We start from the raw sequence: 14,935 nt of genomic DNA on the forward strand, positions 1-14,935 counted from the left end.
TTGTGTTAATAAATATTCAGATCATGCTTTCAGACTTTAGACATTTACCTGACTCATCTGTTTTTAGAGGAAAGCGACCACTGAACATAGATGCCAACATGGAGTCCTTGAAGCGGCACAAGGACTCCCGCCGGGCTGTGTAAATACAGCCACCCACGTTCAGTCGGAGAACATCTAGCACCTCTTCTTCTGCCTTGTGGCCTTCCATTTCTCCCCCAGGCACCTGGATTTTTGCCTCCCAACACTTTCAGAAACTTCAAAACAATGATGTCTTGGTCTCCCTCTGTAAAACAAAGGACAGTCATCCCTGCCATTTCCAACAAGACACTAAATAGATTATATAATAAATATACTTTAACATGACTGAAAATAAATTCCTCAGTACTGGCATTATTGAATTGAAGGATTTTATATAATATAAGAGAATTTCGAGATATGCTAAGAAGTTGGAAAATATTGGCTAAGAGGATTTGTAAAAGATAATAAACGACTAACAACCCAATCATTGCGGTTGAAATGACTGTTTAAACATGGTAATGCACTCTCTGTCACATAGCAAACAAAGGAGAGTCCTGCTTATGATCTTCAGTATTCACATATCTTTTTAACCATGATAAGTCTGAGGGAGCCTCTAGACTGCAGAGATCAGTGGACAGCATAGAATTGAGCTGCTAGGCTCTTCCCCTCACCAGCTCTAGGATCTTGGGCAAATTACTTATCTTCCTCTTCTATAAAATGGAGGCAGTGATGATGCCCAGCTCAAACGACTATAAGAGGAATAATTAAAAGAACATATAAAACAGCAAAAGAGCAGAATCTGGCTCATGGTAACTATTCAATAAATTATAAATATTATGCATAATGATATAAATTTAACCATAAGGTGTCTACTGAGGGACTTAATATTGACTCTGGAAATGTAAGGAAATAAAGGAGCAGGAATTATTAACAATGATAACTATAATCCTTAAGTTAGGTAACTAAGGAATATATAATTTATCAACTGAGATTACAATTCTTCTTTTAATTTTTTTAAATTTTTAAAAAATGAGACAGGGTCTCGCTGTGTTGCCCAGGCTAGTCTTGAACTCCTGGGCTCAAGCAATCCTCCTGTCTTGGCCTTCCAAAGTGCTGAGTATACAGGCATGAGCCACCACGCCCAGCCTGAGATCAGAATTCTATGTAGACCAGTAACCAGACTAGTCTAGAACTACAAATAACACCTCCAAATCATCCAGCTTCTTCTCTGTGAAATGGATGAAGCTTTAGGGAAGTTTTTGGGGGTTTTTGTTTGTTTGCTTGTTTGTTTTTTGAGATGGAGTCTCACTCTGTAGCCCAGGGTGGAGTAAAGTGGCGCCATCTCGGCTCACTCCAGGGTTCAAGCAATTCTCCTGCCTCAGCCTCCTGAGTAGCTGGGACCACAGGTATACACCATCATGCCAGGCTAATTTTTGTAATTTTAGTAGAGACGGCGTTCCACCATATTGGTCAGTCTGGTCTCCAACTCCTGACCTCAGGTGATCCACCCACCTCGGCCTCCCAAAGTGCTGAGATTACAGGAGTGAGCCACTGCACCCAGCCCAGGGAAGGTTGAAGGGTTGGATTTTTTTAATCCATTCCGGAGATCACAGAACCACAGGTGACACTGTGGTGTTTTCCCACCTAAAACAATACTGTGATGAAAAAGGTACTCCCAATTATTGAGAATCTGCAGTATCCACACATTTCATAGCAAGTTTAAAATGGCTGCCGAAAGGCTCAACTACATCCATGTCAATTCACTTTTACTCAGTGAACAACTAAGATCGTTTTGTAGATGCCAGCTAGTCTCCAATAAAATGGAAGGAGACCATTAAAATCTGAGGAAGACCATGTGTGTAGAACACGGTCAGCAACAGAAACCATTACGGGCCAAAGGTCCAGCCTTCCAAAACCACTTATGGATGTGACATCTCGCACTGCCTAGAAGTCCCGGAAGCAGCACTCCAAAGATCCATGTGTGAGAGCCACCTCTGAGGCATGGGATGGAACTTGTTCCCTCTGCCTCATTACTGGCTACCTGGAATCCTATCTATTCTTCAAGGCCTTCAGCAAACCTAATTTCTTGCATGACCGTCCCACGTATCCTTCTGCCCCCCAAGTTAGAATCCTTGCACAATTCTACAAATATACTTTGTGTGTCTGTCCACTTTTTACCCCACTTGTTTAATCCCTACTTTTTGGTCTGTAGGCCAAGGAAGCCAGGGCCTGTGTCACTCTTAATAACTCCCATTTACTGAATGCTTATTATGTGCCAGCCATTGTAAGAGACACGACACACTTTACCTAATTCACACAAAAACTCTATTGGATGGGAATTACTGTCCCTGTTGACAGATGAGGACATTGGGGTAAAAAAAGAGTGATGTGTACAGGGGCCACACAAGGACTGACTGCTAGTAGGTTGTGGAGCCAGCCCCAATCCAGATCGGCAGGACGAACCCCAAGTTCTTCCTGCTTCACCACACACCGGCTCCTCCAGCACTGTTTCACCCCTATGGGTCCTGACCCAGCCCTTTCACTCCCTAAGCATCTGTCCATCTCAAGACTTGGCTACGATAACACAGCAGCACCCCGATCCCGAGGATTTAAGAGCTACTCCTCCTACCCCAACCCCAGGCAGTCTCTCCTAAGGATAGGAACATCACCATTCCAAGGCCACACCAGGGGGGCACTCCGCAGGCCCCAACCTCAAAAGCACCCAGTTAGGCTCCCTGCTATGTGGAAAGTGTCCAGCCCTCGGGGACAATGTCCCCCAGAGTGCAGTCCTATGATCACCTGCATCAAAACCATCAGGGACGCTTGGGAAAACGAAGACACTCCGGCCACAGCATACAGTTCCTCAGAAAGTCTGAGGAGGGGTCGGGATCTGCCCGCGAACCCCACTTTGAAAAACATCGCTCAAGGGGCTCACACTCCTCTTCCGAAGCGGGAAGAGCCGGGAGGAGCTGGGGAGCCAGAAAGCCCCGCCACGGTCTTCCGCGGCCTGGAGACCCCAAATCGGCCCGAAGCCCGAGCCTCCAGCGCGGCCCGTGCCCTTCCTCAGGGAGCCCCGCCGCCTTCCGGGCCCGCGGCCCATCCCGCGCCCGGCTCTTCCGCACCGGGGGGGGGGGGGGTGGGGCGGGTCGGCAGCTTCCCAGACTGACCTGCGGCCCGCCAGACCCTCGGCGCGGCCGCCGGACGCCGTGGGGCGGACACGGAAGTGAACGCCTTCTCAGCTGCTCGGCAACTCGGGAGCAGAGCGGCCCCAGCGGCGCCCCCGTGCGGCCCGGCTCTGAGGCAGCGGCTCAGGGAGGGAGGGAGGCCACGCCCCGGGCTCGTCACGCCACGCCACGCCCCGCCCCGCCCCCAGACTCGTCTCGCCCCAGTGGGCCGCCTCGGAGTCGGGCGGGTGTTCCATCCCGGAGGTAAGGGAAACACACGGTAGAGAAGGCCAGGGCTGAACCCCAAGGGACGGTCTTGTGTGTTCAGAGGCTGGTTTTACAGGTGAAGAGAAGAAACAGCCACAGAAGTTGCGATTGTCCAAGGTCACTTAATAAGTGGCAAGAATTAGGATGTTAAGTGTTCTCACCCCCAGGTCAGTGCCCATCCCTCCAAACAGGGCTGCTCAGTGCCAACGTGTGTTAATATATTGCACTTGGATAAGTCTATCTGGATAGTGTCTGCAGCTTGCAAAGCTTTTTCACACACAGCATTCTTGTTTAGTCTGTGTGACAGTGATATAAAGGGTGATATTTATTTCCCATTATAGCAAGGAAAATTGAGGCGAGAGCAAACATTTATTCAACACTTTTGTACACCTGACACTGTGCTAAGTGCTTTGCATGCACTACTTAATTTCCTGTTAACGATAACCCTAAAACAGTTCTTCCAGTTTCTAGCACCATCTTGCCTTGTGCAAGGTACTGTGCTAGATATTTCAAGAGAAATATAACAGTCATGTTTTCAAGGTGCTTCCCAAAATCAAAAATATTTGGTTCCAAATTTCCCTGACTGGCTCTTAGAAGAGAATAAGCCAAAGAGAGGTAAGTCAACCTATCCCCTTAGATATTAACAGTCTTAGGAGAGAGGGAAGGTTTGTTCAACCTGTAATTATTAAGCACTAGCTATGGAGCAAGCACTGAGAGTAAACGACTGGAAGAGACAAATAATGGGCATTCAACCTTACATTCCAGTACAACATGCAGAAAACTTGTTCTGTAAATATTTTAGGCTTTGTGGGCCATGCACAACTACTCAACTCAGCAGTTGTAGTCTAAAAGAAGGCACAGGCAAAACCTGAACAAATGAGCATTGCTAGTTCCAACTTTATGGACACTGAAATTCCAATTTCATATAATTTTCATGTGTCAAAAAATATTCTTTTAAAAATGCAGCTTTTTCAAACACTTAAATATGTGAAAGCCATTCTTAGATCATGGGCCAGACAAAAACAAATGGTGGTCCATGGGCCATAGTTTGCCTGCCCTTGTTCAAGTGGGAGAAACAGACACTAAGCAAAGTGGTGACAGATAGTGATAACTAGGTGCGAGGAAATGAGTGGACATTTAAGTTGAGGGCTAGGAGTCAGAACGAGTCCACCTTCTGCAGAGATGGAGGAAGGGTATTTTAGGAAGAAGGGAGAGCAAGTGGGAAGCCCCTCAGGCAGGAAAGGACTCAGCAATTTGTAGGAAGAGAAAGGCCACTAGTATGTCTGAGCCTTGGTGGGCATCAGGACAAAGGGGAAGATGAGATGGGATGAGGTTGAAGAGAGAGGCAAGAGCCCAGACTCTAAAGTATTGTGTGGCCGTGGTAGAAGTTTAATTTGACTCTAAGCATAATGAGAAGCTATTGAAAGGTTTTAAGCAGGGAAGTGACACAATTGATTTACTATTAAAAAAAATAATCACTGTGGCTACTGAGATGAGAATGGATTGGAAAGGTGTGAGATGGAAGTAGATGACTATTGCAATAATCCAGGGGAGAAATGTCTTAGTTCCTCCTTGAGTAGTGTTGGCAATAAAGAGAAGTGGATGGATGCAAGAGGGGTACTCAGGAGATAGACATGACATAAAATTTGTTGGTGGATCAAATACAATGTGTTAATATGGATCCCCTGAGAAGCAAACAATATTATCAGATTAGACATGTGAGAGATTTATCGAAGGGAACATCTGTGAGGTAATAACAGGGAAGCATCTGAGGGGAATTAGGAAAGACATTAGACAGTTTCAACCCTTGTGGAGAACAGGAAAGGAAGAGTAGGAAAAGTTGTAGATATGATACAGTTCTGAGAAAGTTTCAGCACAGCCAGTGGAAAGCCTTCAAGCCAAAGTCCCCCATATCAGAAGAGTTCTGTGTCTCCCAGGAATGGGCCTGCCTTAAATCCCTCTGCTCAGTTGCTGGCTGGGAGCAGTCAGTGGGCAGTGCAGCCTGGTGATAAATTTCAAAGGACAGCAGCTGAGGCATCAGTCAACAATGCTCCCTGCAATTGGAGATCTGAGAAGTGCATTTTCATGGCTGCCATATATGGGATTTAAGGGAAAGGGAAAAATGTAGGAATATCTCTAAATTGTTAATTTGAACAATGGGATAATAGTGAGTTTACCGAGTCAGTGAATTATGGGAGAGGAATAGGTTTGAGGGAAGAAATCAGAAGCTGTGTTTTGGACTACTAAGATTCAGATGCTTTTCAGACATTCGGGTAGAGAGATCAATTAGCAATTGAATAAATCTGGAGCTCAGGGGTAAAATTCTGTGTTGAAGGTGGATATTTGGAAAGCATAAGCATTTAAAGCTATGAGAGTGAATGAAACCATCTGCAGAAAGGGCAGATAAATGAGAAGAGACAACATGAAGCATTGACTTCAGCATTTAGAAGTCAGGCTTACAAGGAAGAGCCAAGAGGAAGGAGGGGAATCAGGAGCGTATGGAGTTACAGGAACCAAGAGAGCAAAGTGTCATTCATGTCAAATGCCACTGAGAAATCAAGGGTCCATCATATTTGGTGGAAGTTGTGGGAGTTCTAGGTGACCTTGACAAGAGCAGTTTCAATGTTGTGGTGAGGACGCAAACCAGCCAAAAATGGGCTGGAGAGTGAATGGGAGATGGAAGGCTGGATGTAACCCTTTAGAGAAGACTTTGTTGTAAATAGAAGTAGAGAAGTGAGGCTGTAGTGAAGGTGGGATAAGAGTCAAGAAAAGGAATTTTAGGATGAGAGTCATTCCAGCAGGTTATGCTGATGGAAATGATGCAGTAGATAGGCAGAGATTGGTGAGGCAGGAAGGGGAGGGAGGGGACAACTGAAGAAATGAAATACTTGGCAAAGCAAAAGGGTGTTGGAGCCAAAGCACAAATTAAGCAATTTTCATTTGACAAGAGCAGGGGTAGGAGGTAAAACACAGAAGACAGATTTAAGTTCAAGTAAGTTGTAGATTTCACAGAGGAGAGATGAGAAAAGTCTGACCAAATGGCTTCTGCATTCTCTATTTAGTCTAAAGCAAGGTCAAAGGCTGAGAGTAAAGGAGATGAGGAGTGGAAAAGGTGTGAAGAAGGAGCGTAAGGTGTGAATTATTTATCTTGGGAACTGAAAAGCAAACTTTCTATAGAAACTTGGTAGGATTGCTAAGAAGGGATGAGTGTCCACTTGAAGATTGTAATCATTATAACATGGATGACAAGCTAGTCATCCCAGTTATATGACTTTTATCCAGCAACATTCAGCAGCTTCAGTACAGGTGCTGAGAAAGTAGACAACCCTGGGCTCAGCCGGAGTTGGGATTTAGCCAGGTAGTATGACACAAGGATTGGTTACCATGATGGATCATCGATTCTAAGATGGGTAAAGAGGGAAGTATATGAATGTGGTGATGCATAGTGAAAAGGTAGTGAGATTAATGGATTTGAGATCTCAATGGAGTTGAGGAATTTTTCAAATAGGAATACTAGAGTAAGTGAGCTAGAAGAATCGAAGGCAGTGGTCAGAGAGTATACTTGAATTCAAGATGCCAGAAGTCATGCAATGAATGTAGTGCCAAGGCTCTGGGCTGAGATGGGGTGGAAAGAAAGTTAGCAGAGAAGAAAATTGTAAATAAATGGCAAGCCAGGTTGTAAGATGGATTATGTAATGCCAAGGCTCTGGGCTGAGATGGGGTGGAAACAAAGTTAGTGGAGGTGAAAATTGTAAAGAAATGGCAAGCTAGGTTGTAAGATGGGTTATCACCATAAATAAATACAAAGTCAACAAGAATGAGTTGGCATAGAGAGAAAGATGATGAAACGGAAGCCATCGTTACCAATAACTGATCATCAAAAGAGTTGTAGAAAACTGCATTGAGGAAAGAAGGAGAGATCCTCTGTCCTGATGTATACATATAGTTAAAATTACCTAGGGCTTAGAAAGACAAAGAAGGAAAAGTGTTTGGAAGCACTATTGAGAGAAAACGAAACGCCAGCTCCACCTCCTGATTCTGGAATATGGGGGGAGTGGAAGAAAAAGTAGTCTCCACCCAAGAAGTCTACAGTGGAAGCAGGACCTCTAAGAACAGACAACTTTCAGTTAAAAAAATTAAGCAATAGTAACATTTTAGCCAGGTGTGGTGGCATGTGGCTATAATCCCAGCTACCCAGGAGGCTGAGGCAGGAGAATCGCTTGAACCCAGGAGGTGGAGGTTGTAGTGAGCCAAGATCACACCACTGCACTCCAGCCTGGGCAACAGAGAAAAAAAAAAAAAAAGAAGAAGAAGAAGAAAGGAAGAAAAAAGCGATGGTAACATTTAAAAGTGAATTTTAAAGGGCTCTGTGGAGATGTTTGGAAGCAATGGGAACAGTGGAGAATTGGCTTATAATAGTGGACATATCAGAAGTATGAGGATGAGGGCCCCAGGTAACAGTGGACAACTTGGGGAATTGGGACTGCTGGGGTGATTATAGAACACAGGGTCTAGACATAATGAGAAAAGTCCTAATGGTCTATTAATGCAAGGTTCAAGCAAAGGCCAAATATTTAACTCAATAGCATTGGTATAACCCCACTTTCTGACTGCTTTCAATTGTATGGTGGACTGAGGGCAGGAAGGGTCTTATGTGGAACTGAAGCATCAGGAAAATCCTCGGGTGACTACTCCCTCCTGCAGCTCTCCTGGAAGGAAAGAACAATCCTAGCTCTGGTGCACAGAAGGTTGAAGGGAAGGGGGTAAAAAAGCAGTATATAACTCAGAACCTGAGTCACACACCTGATTAGACTTGAGACTGCCCTCCTTTTCTGGCACTCTTTAAGGTGGGAAAGATAGGTACTTGTCATGGTAAAGGAGAAGCAAATAACTTTGCGACTGTCCTCCACGAAAAGATTCGCAAACCATAAACGCATTCCTCCTTCAAACCCAGGACAATGTATGGGAGAATGAAGGGTCTGGTTGCTTCTTTGTTCACAAAGGCTAGATAAGTTGGGACATTTTTCTTTTTGCAATGCCTGGTGCAGAGTGTGCAGTTCCACCAAGATAACACTGACAGGACAATTTCTGAGCAGCCAGGCAATAGCAGCTATAGCTGCATAAATCTGAATTTCCCAATTCATTCTCTGAAAACCACACTACAGAACAATAAAAAAGATCAAACAAAACTGCAGGAAATGCATGCCACCTGCATAACTAAAAGAGAATGTTCAAATTTCAGTATACCTGTAAGTAGGAAGTAAACATCCAGTCTCAAGTAGCTGTGTCTCAAGATCTTGCCATAAACTTTCACAGAGATACAGTTCTGAGAAACAGAGATACAGAGCAGCCTGGAGAAAGTGAATAGAAGAGAGAAGAGGAGAGCCATTGACAGGCCTGTGATTGATCTAAGAAAACCAGAAAAAAGAGAAAGTCCATCGTATGTGCTAACATACTGGAAAAGATTCCTAGGAGATAAAACCACTTGCTATATATGTTTTCTTAAAGTGCGCATGATTCATGGGAACAGTCTATGAAATGCATTGCTTCTGGAGGTACAGAAGGTAAAAAAGATAGAGAGGCACCCTTTGAATCTAAATGAAGAGGAAAATAAGTAAAAAGAAATTTTAGTGCCAAGTAAATGAGTTTCAAAGCTTTTTTTTTGTTTTGTTTTGCTCTGTTGCCCAAGCTGGAGTGCAATGGCACAATCTCAGCTCACTGGAACCTCCGCCTCCTGTGTTCAAGGGATTCTCCTGTCTCAACCTCCCAAGTAGCTGGGATTACAGGCATGCACCACCATGCCTGGCTAATTTTTTGTATTTTTAGTAGAGATGGGGTTTCACCATGTTGGCTAGGCTGGTCTCAAACTCCTGACCTCAAGTAATCTATCCGCCTCAGCCTCCAAAGTGCTGGGATTGCAGGTGTGAGCCACTGCGCTGGGCCTCAAAGCTTTAAAAATATGCAATCTTTAGCTACATACACATGCATGTGCATGCATGTACACATGCAAAAGCCATCCATTGACAAACTGTATTTCACTGCAGAAGAGAATACCCTTGAACTTGAAATCTCATAAACCATATCAAATCTTTGAAATGAACAGATGATGTATTATTCAAGGTTTTCCAGATAAAAAGAACCAATAATTAGTTTGTGCATATATATGTAGATATAGATACAGATATACAGATATAGATTAGAAATATGCATTTAATATAAAGCATTGGCTCACACAAATATGAAGGCTGAGAGGTCTTATGATCTGCTCTCTTCAAGATGGAGACCCAGGAAAGCCAGTGGTATAGCTCAAAGGCCTGAAAGCCAGAGAACTGACTACACAAATTCCAGGCTGAGTGTGAAGATCTGAGAACCATGAGCCCTGAGCCAGGGCAGGTGAAGGTTGCTATGCCTGCTCAATACACAGGCAGAGACCTAGCAAATCTTCGCTTCCTCTACCTTTGTGTTCTGTTCAGGCCCTCAGTGGAATGCATGGTACCAGCCCACACTGGGGAGGTCAGTCTGCTTTCTCAGTCTCCCAATTTAAATGCTAATCTCTTCCAGAAGCACTCTCATAGTCATATCCAGAAATAATACTTAACCAGATAGCTGGGCATTCCATGATCCAGTCAAGTTGACATATAAAATTAACTACCACAGGTGAAAACAGAGTAAATATATACAAAACCATTATAAGAAGAAAACAGAAAACAAGACCATGTCAGCTGATGAAAATTCTCCTCTCCCCCCGAAAAAAATCGAAAGCAGAAGAAAACTGACATAAACTCCAAAGTGAAGTAAATATCTTCAAAGAAGCTTTTGGGAATATGAAAAAAACACCTTGAATCAGAAATTTTAAAGTAAAAATGGACAAAAAATGGGAAGAAATAAAAGAGAGTGTGTTAGATCCAAGAAAGAAATATAAGAAAAAGACAAATTACTGCAGAAGTGAAGAACAAATTGCAAAGTTTCCAAAGGAAAAGAGAATTAAATAAAATCTTAATAAGGGACAGGGAAATAACCAAGATATGAAAAGAAGATACGAAACTAAAAGCTTTGAGAGAAAAGAAGTGGTTGAAATGGAAGACATTTCAGAGAGAAGTAGTTGAAATGGAAGACAGGCTTTAAGAAACAACATACAAATTATTGCAGTCCTTAAGGGATATACACAAACAACAAAGGAACAGAACTAATATTTGGGACCATAATCCAAGCATGTTTCAGGATATAAAAGAATATATAAATCTATATACCAAAAGGACTCATCAATTATGTGGGAAAATTAATCCAGAATTGTCAACTCTAAACCATATGCAAGTAAAATTATTAGATTTCAAAGATAAAGAAAAAATCCCCAAGATCTCCAAGGGAAAAAAGATCAAGAAATTACAAGGATGAGAGAATTAGACTGGCACAGGACTGCTCAAAAACAATATATGAACAAGGCAACAATGGAACAGCAGTTTAAAAAAAAGCTCAAGGAAAAAAGTGTGAATCAAGGACTTCCAGGCAACCCATTCTTCAAGTATTAAATATCAAGCCAAGAAAAGATGAGTTTTAAACATGAAAAAATTTAGGGAATTTTTAATACATGAACCCTTCTTGAAGAATCTTTGAAAAGATGATTTCTGCTCAACCAAGTAGCGAAACTTTCTCAAAAGGACAGATGGTGATCATTTACTATATTTAATTGTAGACCTAAGACTAAACAAAGGTGGGGACAAAGCTAACAAAATATTGTTATATGTTGATATGGTTTGGCTGTGTCCCCACCCAAATCTCATCTTGAATTGTAGCTCCCATAATCCCCATGTGTCATGGGAGGGACCTGTTGGGAGGTAATTGAATCATGGGGGTGGGTTTTTTCTGTGTTGTTCTTGTGATAGTGAATAAGTCTCACGAGATCTGATGGTTTTATAAAGGGCAGCTCCCCTACACATGCTCTCTTGCCTTCCACCATGTAAGACATGCCTTTGCTCCACCTTCACCTTCTGCCATAATTGTGAGGCCTCCTTGGCCATGTGGAGCTGTGAGTCCATTAAACCTCATTTACTTTATAAATTACCCAGTCTCAGGTATGTCTTTATTGGCAGCATGAGAACGGACTAATGCATATGTTATATGTAGTACATTCTGACAAAGTAGAAATAACACAACTGAAAATGGGAAAAGGGAACAAGAAAAAGGAAAATAGAATAAGCCTATCAATTGTGATATAGGCAATGGATAGGGGTTAAGGGACAATATTAAAATTAAAAAATCAGATAATCGAAGGTTAAATAAAAAAGAGGGAATGAAGTTTCTTAAAAAAGGTATAGTACAAAGATAACCAGTAGAATAAAACTGAGCTTTCTTAAATACAAAAAAATTTTTTAAAATTAAAATAGCAAAAAAAAGTATCATGCAAAGAAAGAAACACAGCAAATAAAACGCAGTTTTAAGATTATTATAGTATAAAATATGTATAACAAAATAAGTTGAACTGTCATATTAATGAGTATGAATGAGTTTAACTTATCTATTAAAAGCAAAAGATTTCCACTGGACATGCTCAGTCCCATAATCCTAGCGCTTTGAGAGGCCGAGGCAGGCAGATCACCTGAGGTCAGGAGTTCGAGACCAGCCTGGTCAACATGGTGAACTCCGTCTCTACTAAAAATACAAAAAGTAGCCGGATGTGGTGGTGGGTGCCTATAATCCCATCTACTCAGGAGGTTGAGGCAGGAGAATCACTTGAACCCAGGAGGCAGAGGTTGCAGTAAGCCGAGATCATGCCACTGCACTCCAGCCTGGGTGACAGAGAGAGAGACTCTGTTTCAAAAAGAAAAGGCAAAAGAGATTTTCAATTTTGTTCACAAAGCAAGATGCTGAAAATAAGAGACATGACTGATTTAAAATGATTCAGAAAGTCTAAAAAGGGATGGGCAAAAGTACATTAGACAAATGGAAACAACAACAAAGGAGGGGTTGTGATACTAATGTCAAGATAAAGTTTAAACCAAAATGCATTAAGTGAGACAAAGGAGGGCATGTTTTCATGCCACAGTTCACAATGGATATACTATAGTTATGAATTCTGTTCGCCAAATAACTCAGCAGCAACCTTTATAAGGAAAAACTACAGGACATGCAAAGAAACCCTGATAGAAACACACTAACAAAAAGACTTCAAGACACTACCTTCAGTACAAAACAGACTCAGTAGCCAAAAAAGAGGAATTAATGTAGACCTAAGTCGTATAAGCGATAATATAGATCTTACAGATACACAGCCATGCATCACTTAAGGATGGGAATATGTTCTGAGAAATTCATCTTTATGCAATTTGATTGTTGTGTGAATATCATAGAGTGCACTTAACACAAATCTAGATGGCATAGCCTACTATACACCTAGGCAATATTGTATGGGCTATTACCCCTAGGCTACAAACCTGTACAGCATGATACTGTACTGAATACTAGAGGCAATGGTAACACAATGATATTTGTATATCTAAACATAGAAAAGGTATAGTAAAAATATGATATAAATGACTTTGAAAAATGGTACACCTGCATAGGGCGCTTACCATGAATGGGGCTTGGAGGGCTGGAAGTTGCTCTGGGTGAGTCAGTGAGTGAGTGGTGAATGAATGTGAAGGCCCAGGACATTACTGTATATTAGGGTAGGCTTTATAAACACTATACACTTAGGCTACCTTAATTTATTTAAAAAATAAAGGAATTGTGCTATGATGTTACAATGACTACGATGTCACTAGGCAACAGGAATGTTTTAGCTCCATTATAATCTTATGGGACCACCATCATACATTTGTTTGGTAGTTGACTGAAACATCATAATGTGGGGCATGACTATAATTATTTTATTTCTTTCTGTTAGAGAAACTGTTTACAGGAGATAAGGAAGTTTTGGTTTATGCCTAAATAATTTCACTTACCTTAGTTTTTACTGAAATAAAGGCATAGAAGTTTTAAATGTAGAGTTGCCTTTCTTTTAAGGAAGCAAATGTTTTGAAGATAACTGTCCAACATTTATGTGAATGTGAAAACTTACAAAGTACTCTGGTTTTCAAACTTATCTATGCCTACAATATCTGGTCTTTCTTCTCTTCTTCCCACCACAAAGGAAAAGGAGACCCTTCAGCTCACAGCTTAGCCCTGATTCTAACCCCTGCCTCACCACTAGTAACTGCTTTCCTATGTCAGCCTCTCTCCCTCTACAAGCTCCCTTATCCAGCTTTTAAAAAGAGTATGTGAACCCCAAAAATTTGAGGCAGGTCTCAGTTAATTTGGAAAGTTTATTTTGCCAAAGTTAAGGACTCGCGCCTGTGACACAGCCTCAGGAAGTCCTGATGACATGTGCCCAAGGTTGTCGGGGCACAGCTTGGTTTTATACATTTTAAGGAGGCATGAGACGTCAATCAATATATGTAAGAAGTACATTGGTTCCACCCAGAAAGGTGGGGACAACTTGAAGCAGGGACGGGGCTTCCAGATCACAGGTAAATGAGAGACAAATGGTTGCATTCTTTTGAGTTTCTGATAGGCTTTTCCGAAGGAGGCAATCAGAATGTACATTTATCTCAGTGAGCAGAGGGATGACTTTGAATAGAGTGGGAGGAAAGTTTTGCCCTGAGCAGTTTCCACGTTGACTTTTCCCTTTAGCTTAGTAATTTTGAGGCCCCAAGATTTTCGTTTCACAAATACAAACCCTCCCTCCAACCTCATTCCCCTGTAGCTATTGTTACTTCTTTCTTGATCCTCAAAGAACTGTCTATTCTCATCTCTGCATCCTCTCTGCTGCAAAAGGAATGACTCCTTAACTGTCAAACCCCAGGACTGTTCTCACTCATGTCTTCCTGCTGCTTAAGACCAGGTTGGCAGTCCCTTCCCAACCATCATTCCTCCCTCAGCCCTCCCACGTGTCTCCTTCTACCGCTCACTGCCTCTCTTGCTGCCTTTTCATCTTTCCTCCATTCATTGATGTTCACCGTGATTCTACCTTCTACTCTTCTTGTGCCTCTACACACTCTTCCTCCACAACTTAATCAACTCTTGTGATTTCTAATTACTATTTGCTGCTGACTCCCAAATCTGAGTATCCCTTTTCAGCTCCATATTTCTTATTTCTATGAGCCTACTGGACAATTCCGACTAGATCTCCTAAATAGCAGAGTTATTTTCCACAGCTGCTATTCCTTTGCATTTTCAATGAAGAGTGGAAAAGGGAAGGCTGTATGATGAGGAAGGGTATGGGGGTCTCTGGGACCCCATCCAGCAGCCAGGGAATGTCCATATGGAAATAACTCTGGAGACGTGGGCTTCAGGACCATGCCAGCAGCGTGGTACATGTAAGTGTGAGTCCACGGGTAAAGCCAGTGAGTACAGCAGCTATCTTTTCAGGCCCCTTCCTCAAGCCTCCACTTTGTATGGTTTGGATTTTATGACTGGAGATATTGAGTAAAGGAGTACTTTAAGCTTTT

At 42.3% G+C, this 14,935-nt stretch overlaps 1 protein-coding gene across 3 annotated transcripts in view; it reads right to left on the minus strand.

The window, feature by feature from the left end:
* Positions 1 to 13,040, minus strand: part of KCTD18 (potassium channel tetramerization domain containing 18) — a 30,894-nt gene extending 17,854 nt beyond the window's left edge. Inside the window, exons 1-2 of one of the 3 annotated variants that reach the window (XM_055379356.2) lie at positions 13,019 to 13,040; positions 49 to 283 (exon numbers count right to left, since the gene is read on the minus strand). In XM_055379356.2, coding sequence (XP_055235331.1) covers positions 49 to 208 — 160 coding nt within the window. In that variant the 5' untranslated portion in view covers positions 209 to 283; positions 13,019 to 13,040. Of the gene's footprint in view, positions 1 to 48; positions 284 to 2,817; positions 3,364 to 13,018 lie in introns of those variants that run through there. The other 2 variants (XM_031008700.3, XM_031008699.3) reach the window with 2 other exon arrangements.
* Positions 13,041 to 14,935: the final 1,895 nt, after the last annotated feature.

Source organism: Gorilla gorilla, chromosome 11, assembly GCF_029281585.2.
Source record: "Gorilla gorilla gorilla isolate KB3781 chromosome 11, NHGRI_mGorGor1-v2.1_pri, whole genome shotgun sequence".
Classification (NCBI taxonomy): domain Eukaryota; kingdom Metazoa; phylum Chordata; class Mammalia; order Primates; family Hominidae; genus Gorilla; species Gorilla gorilla.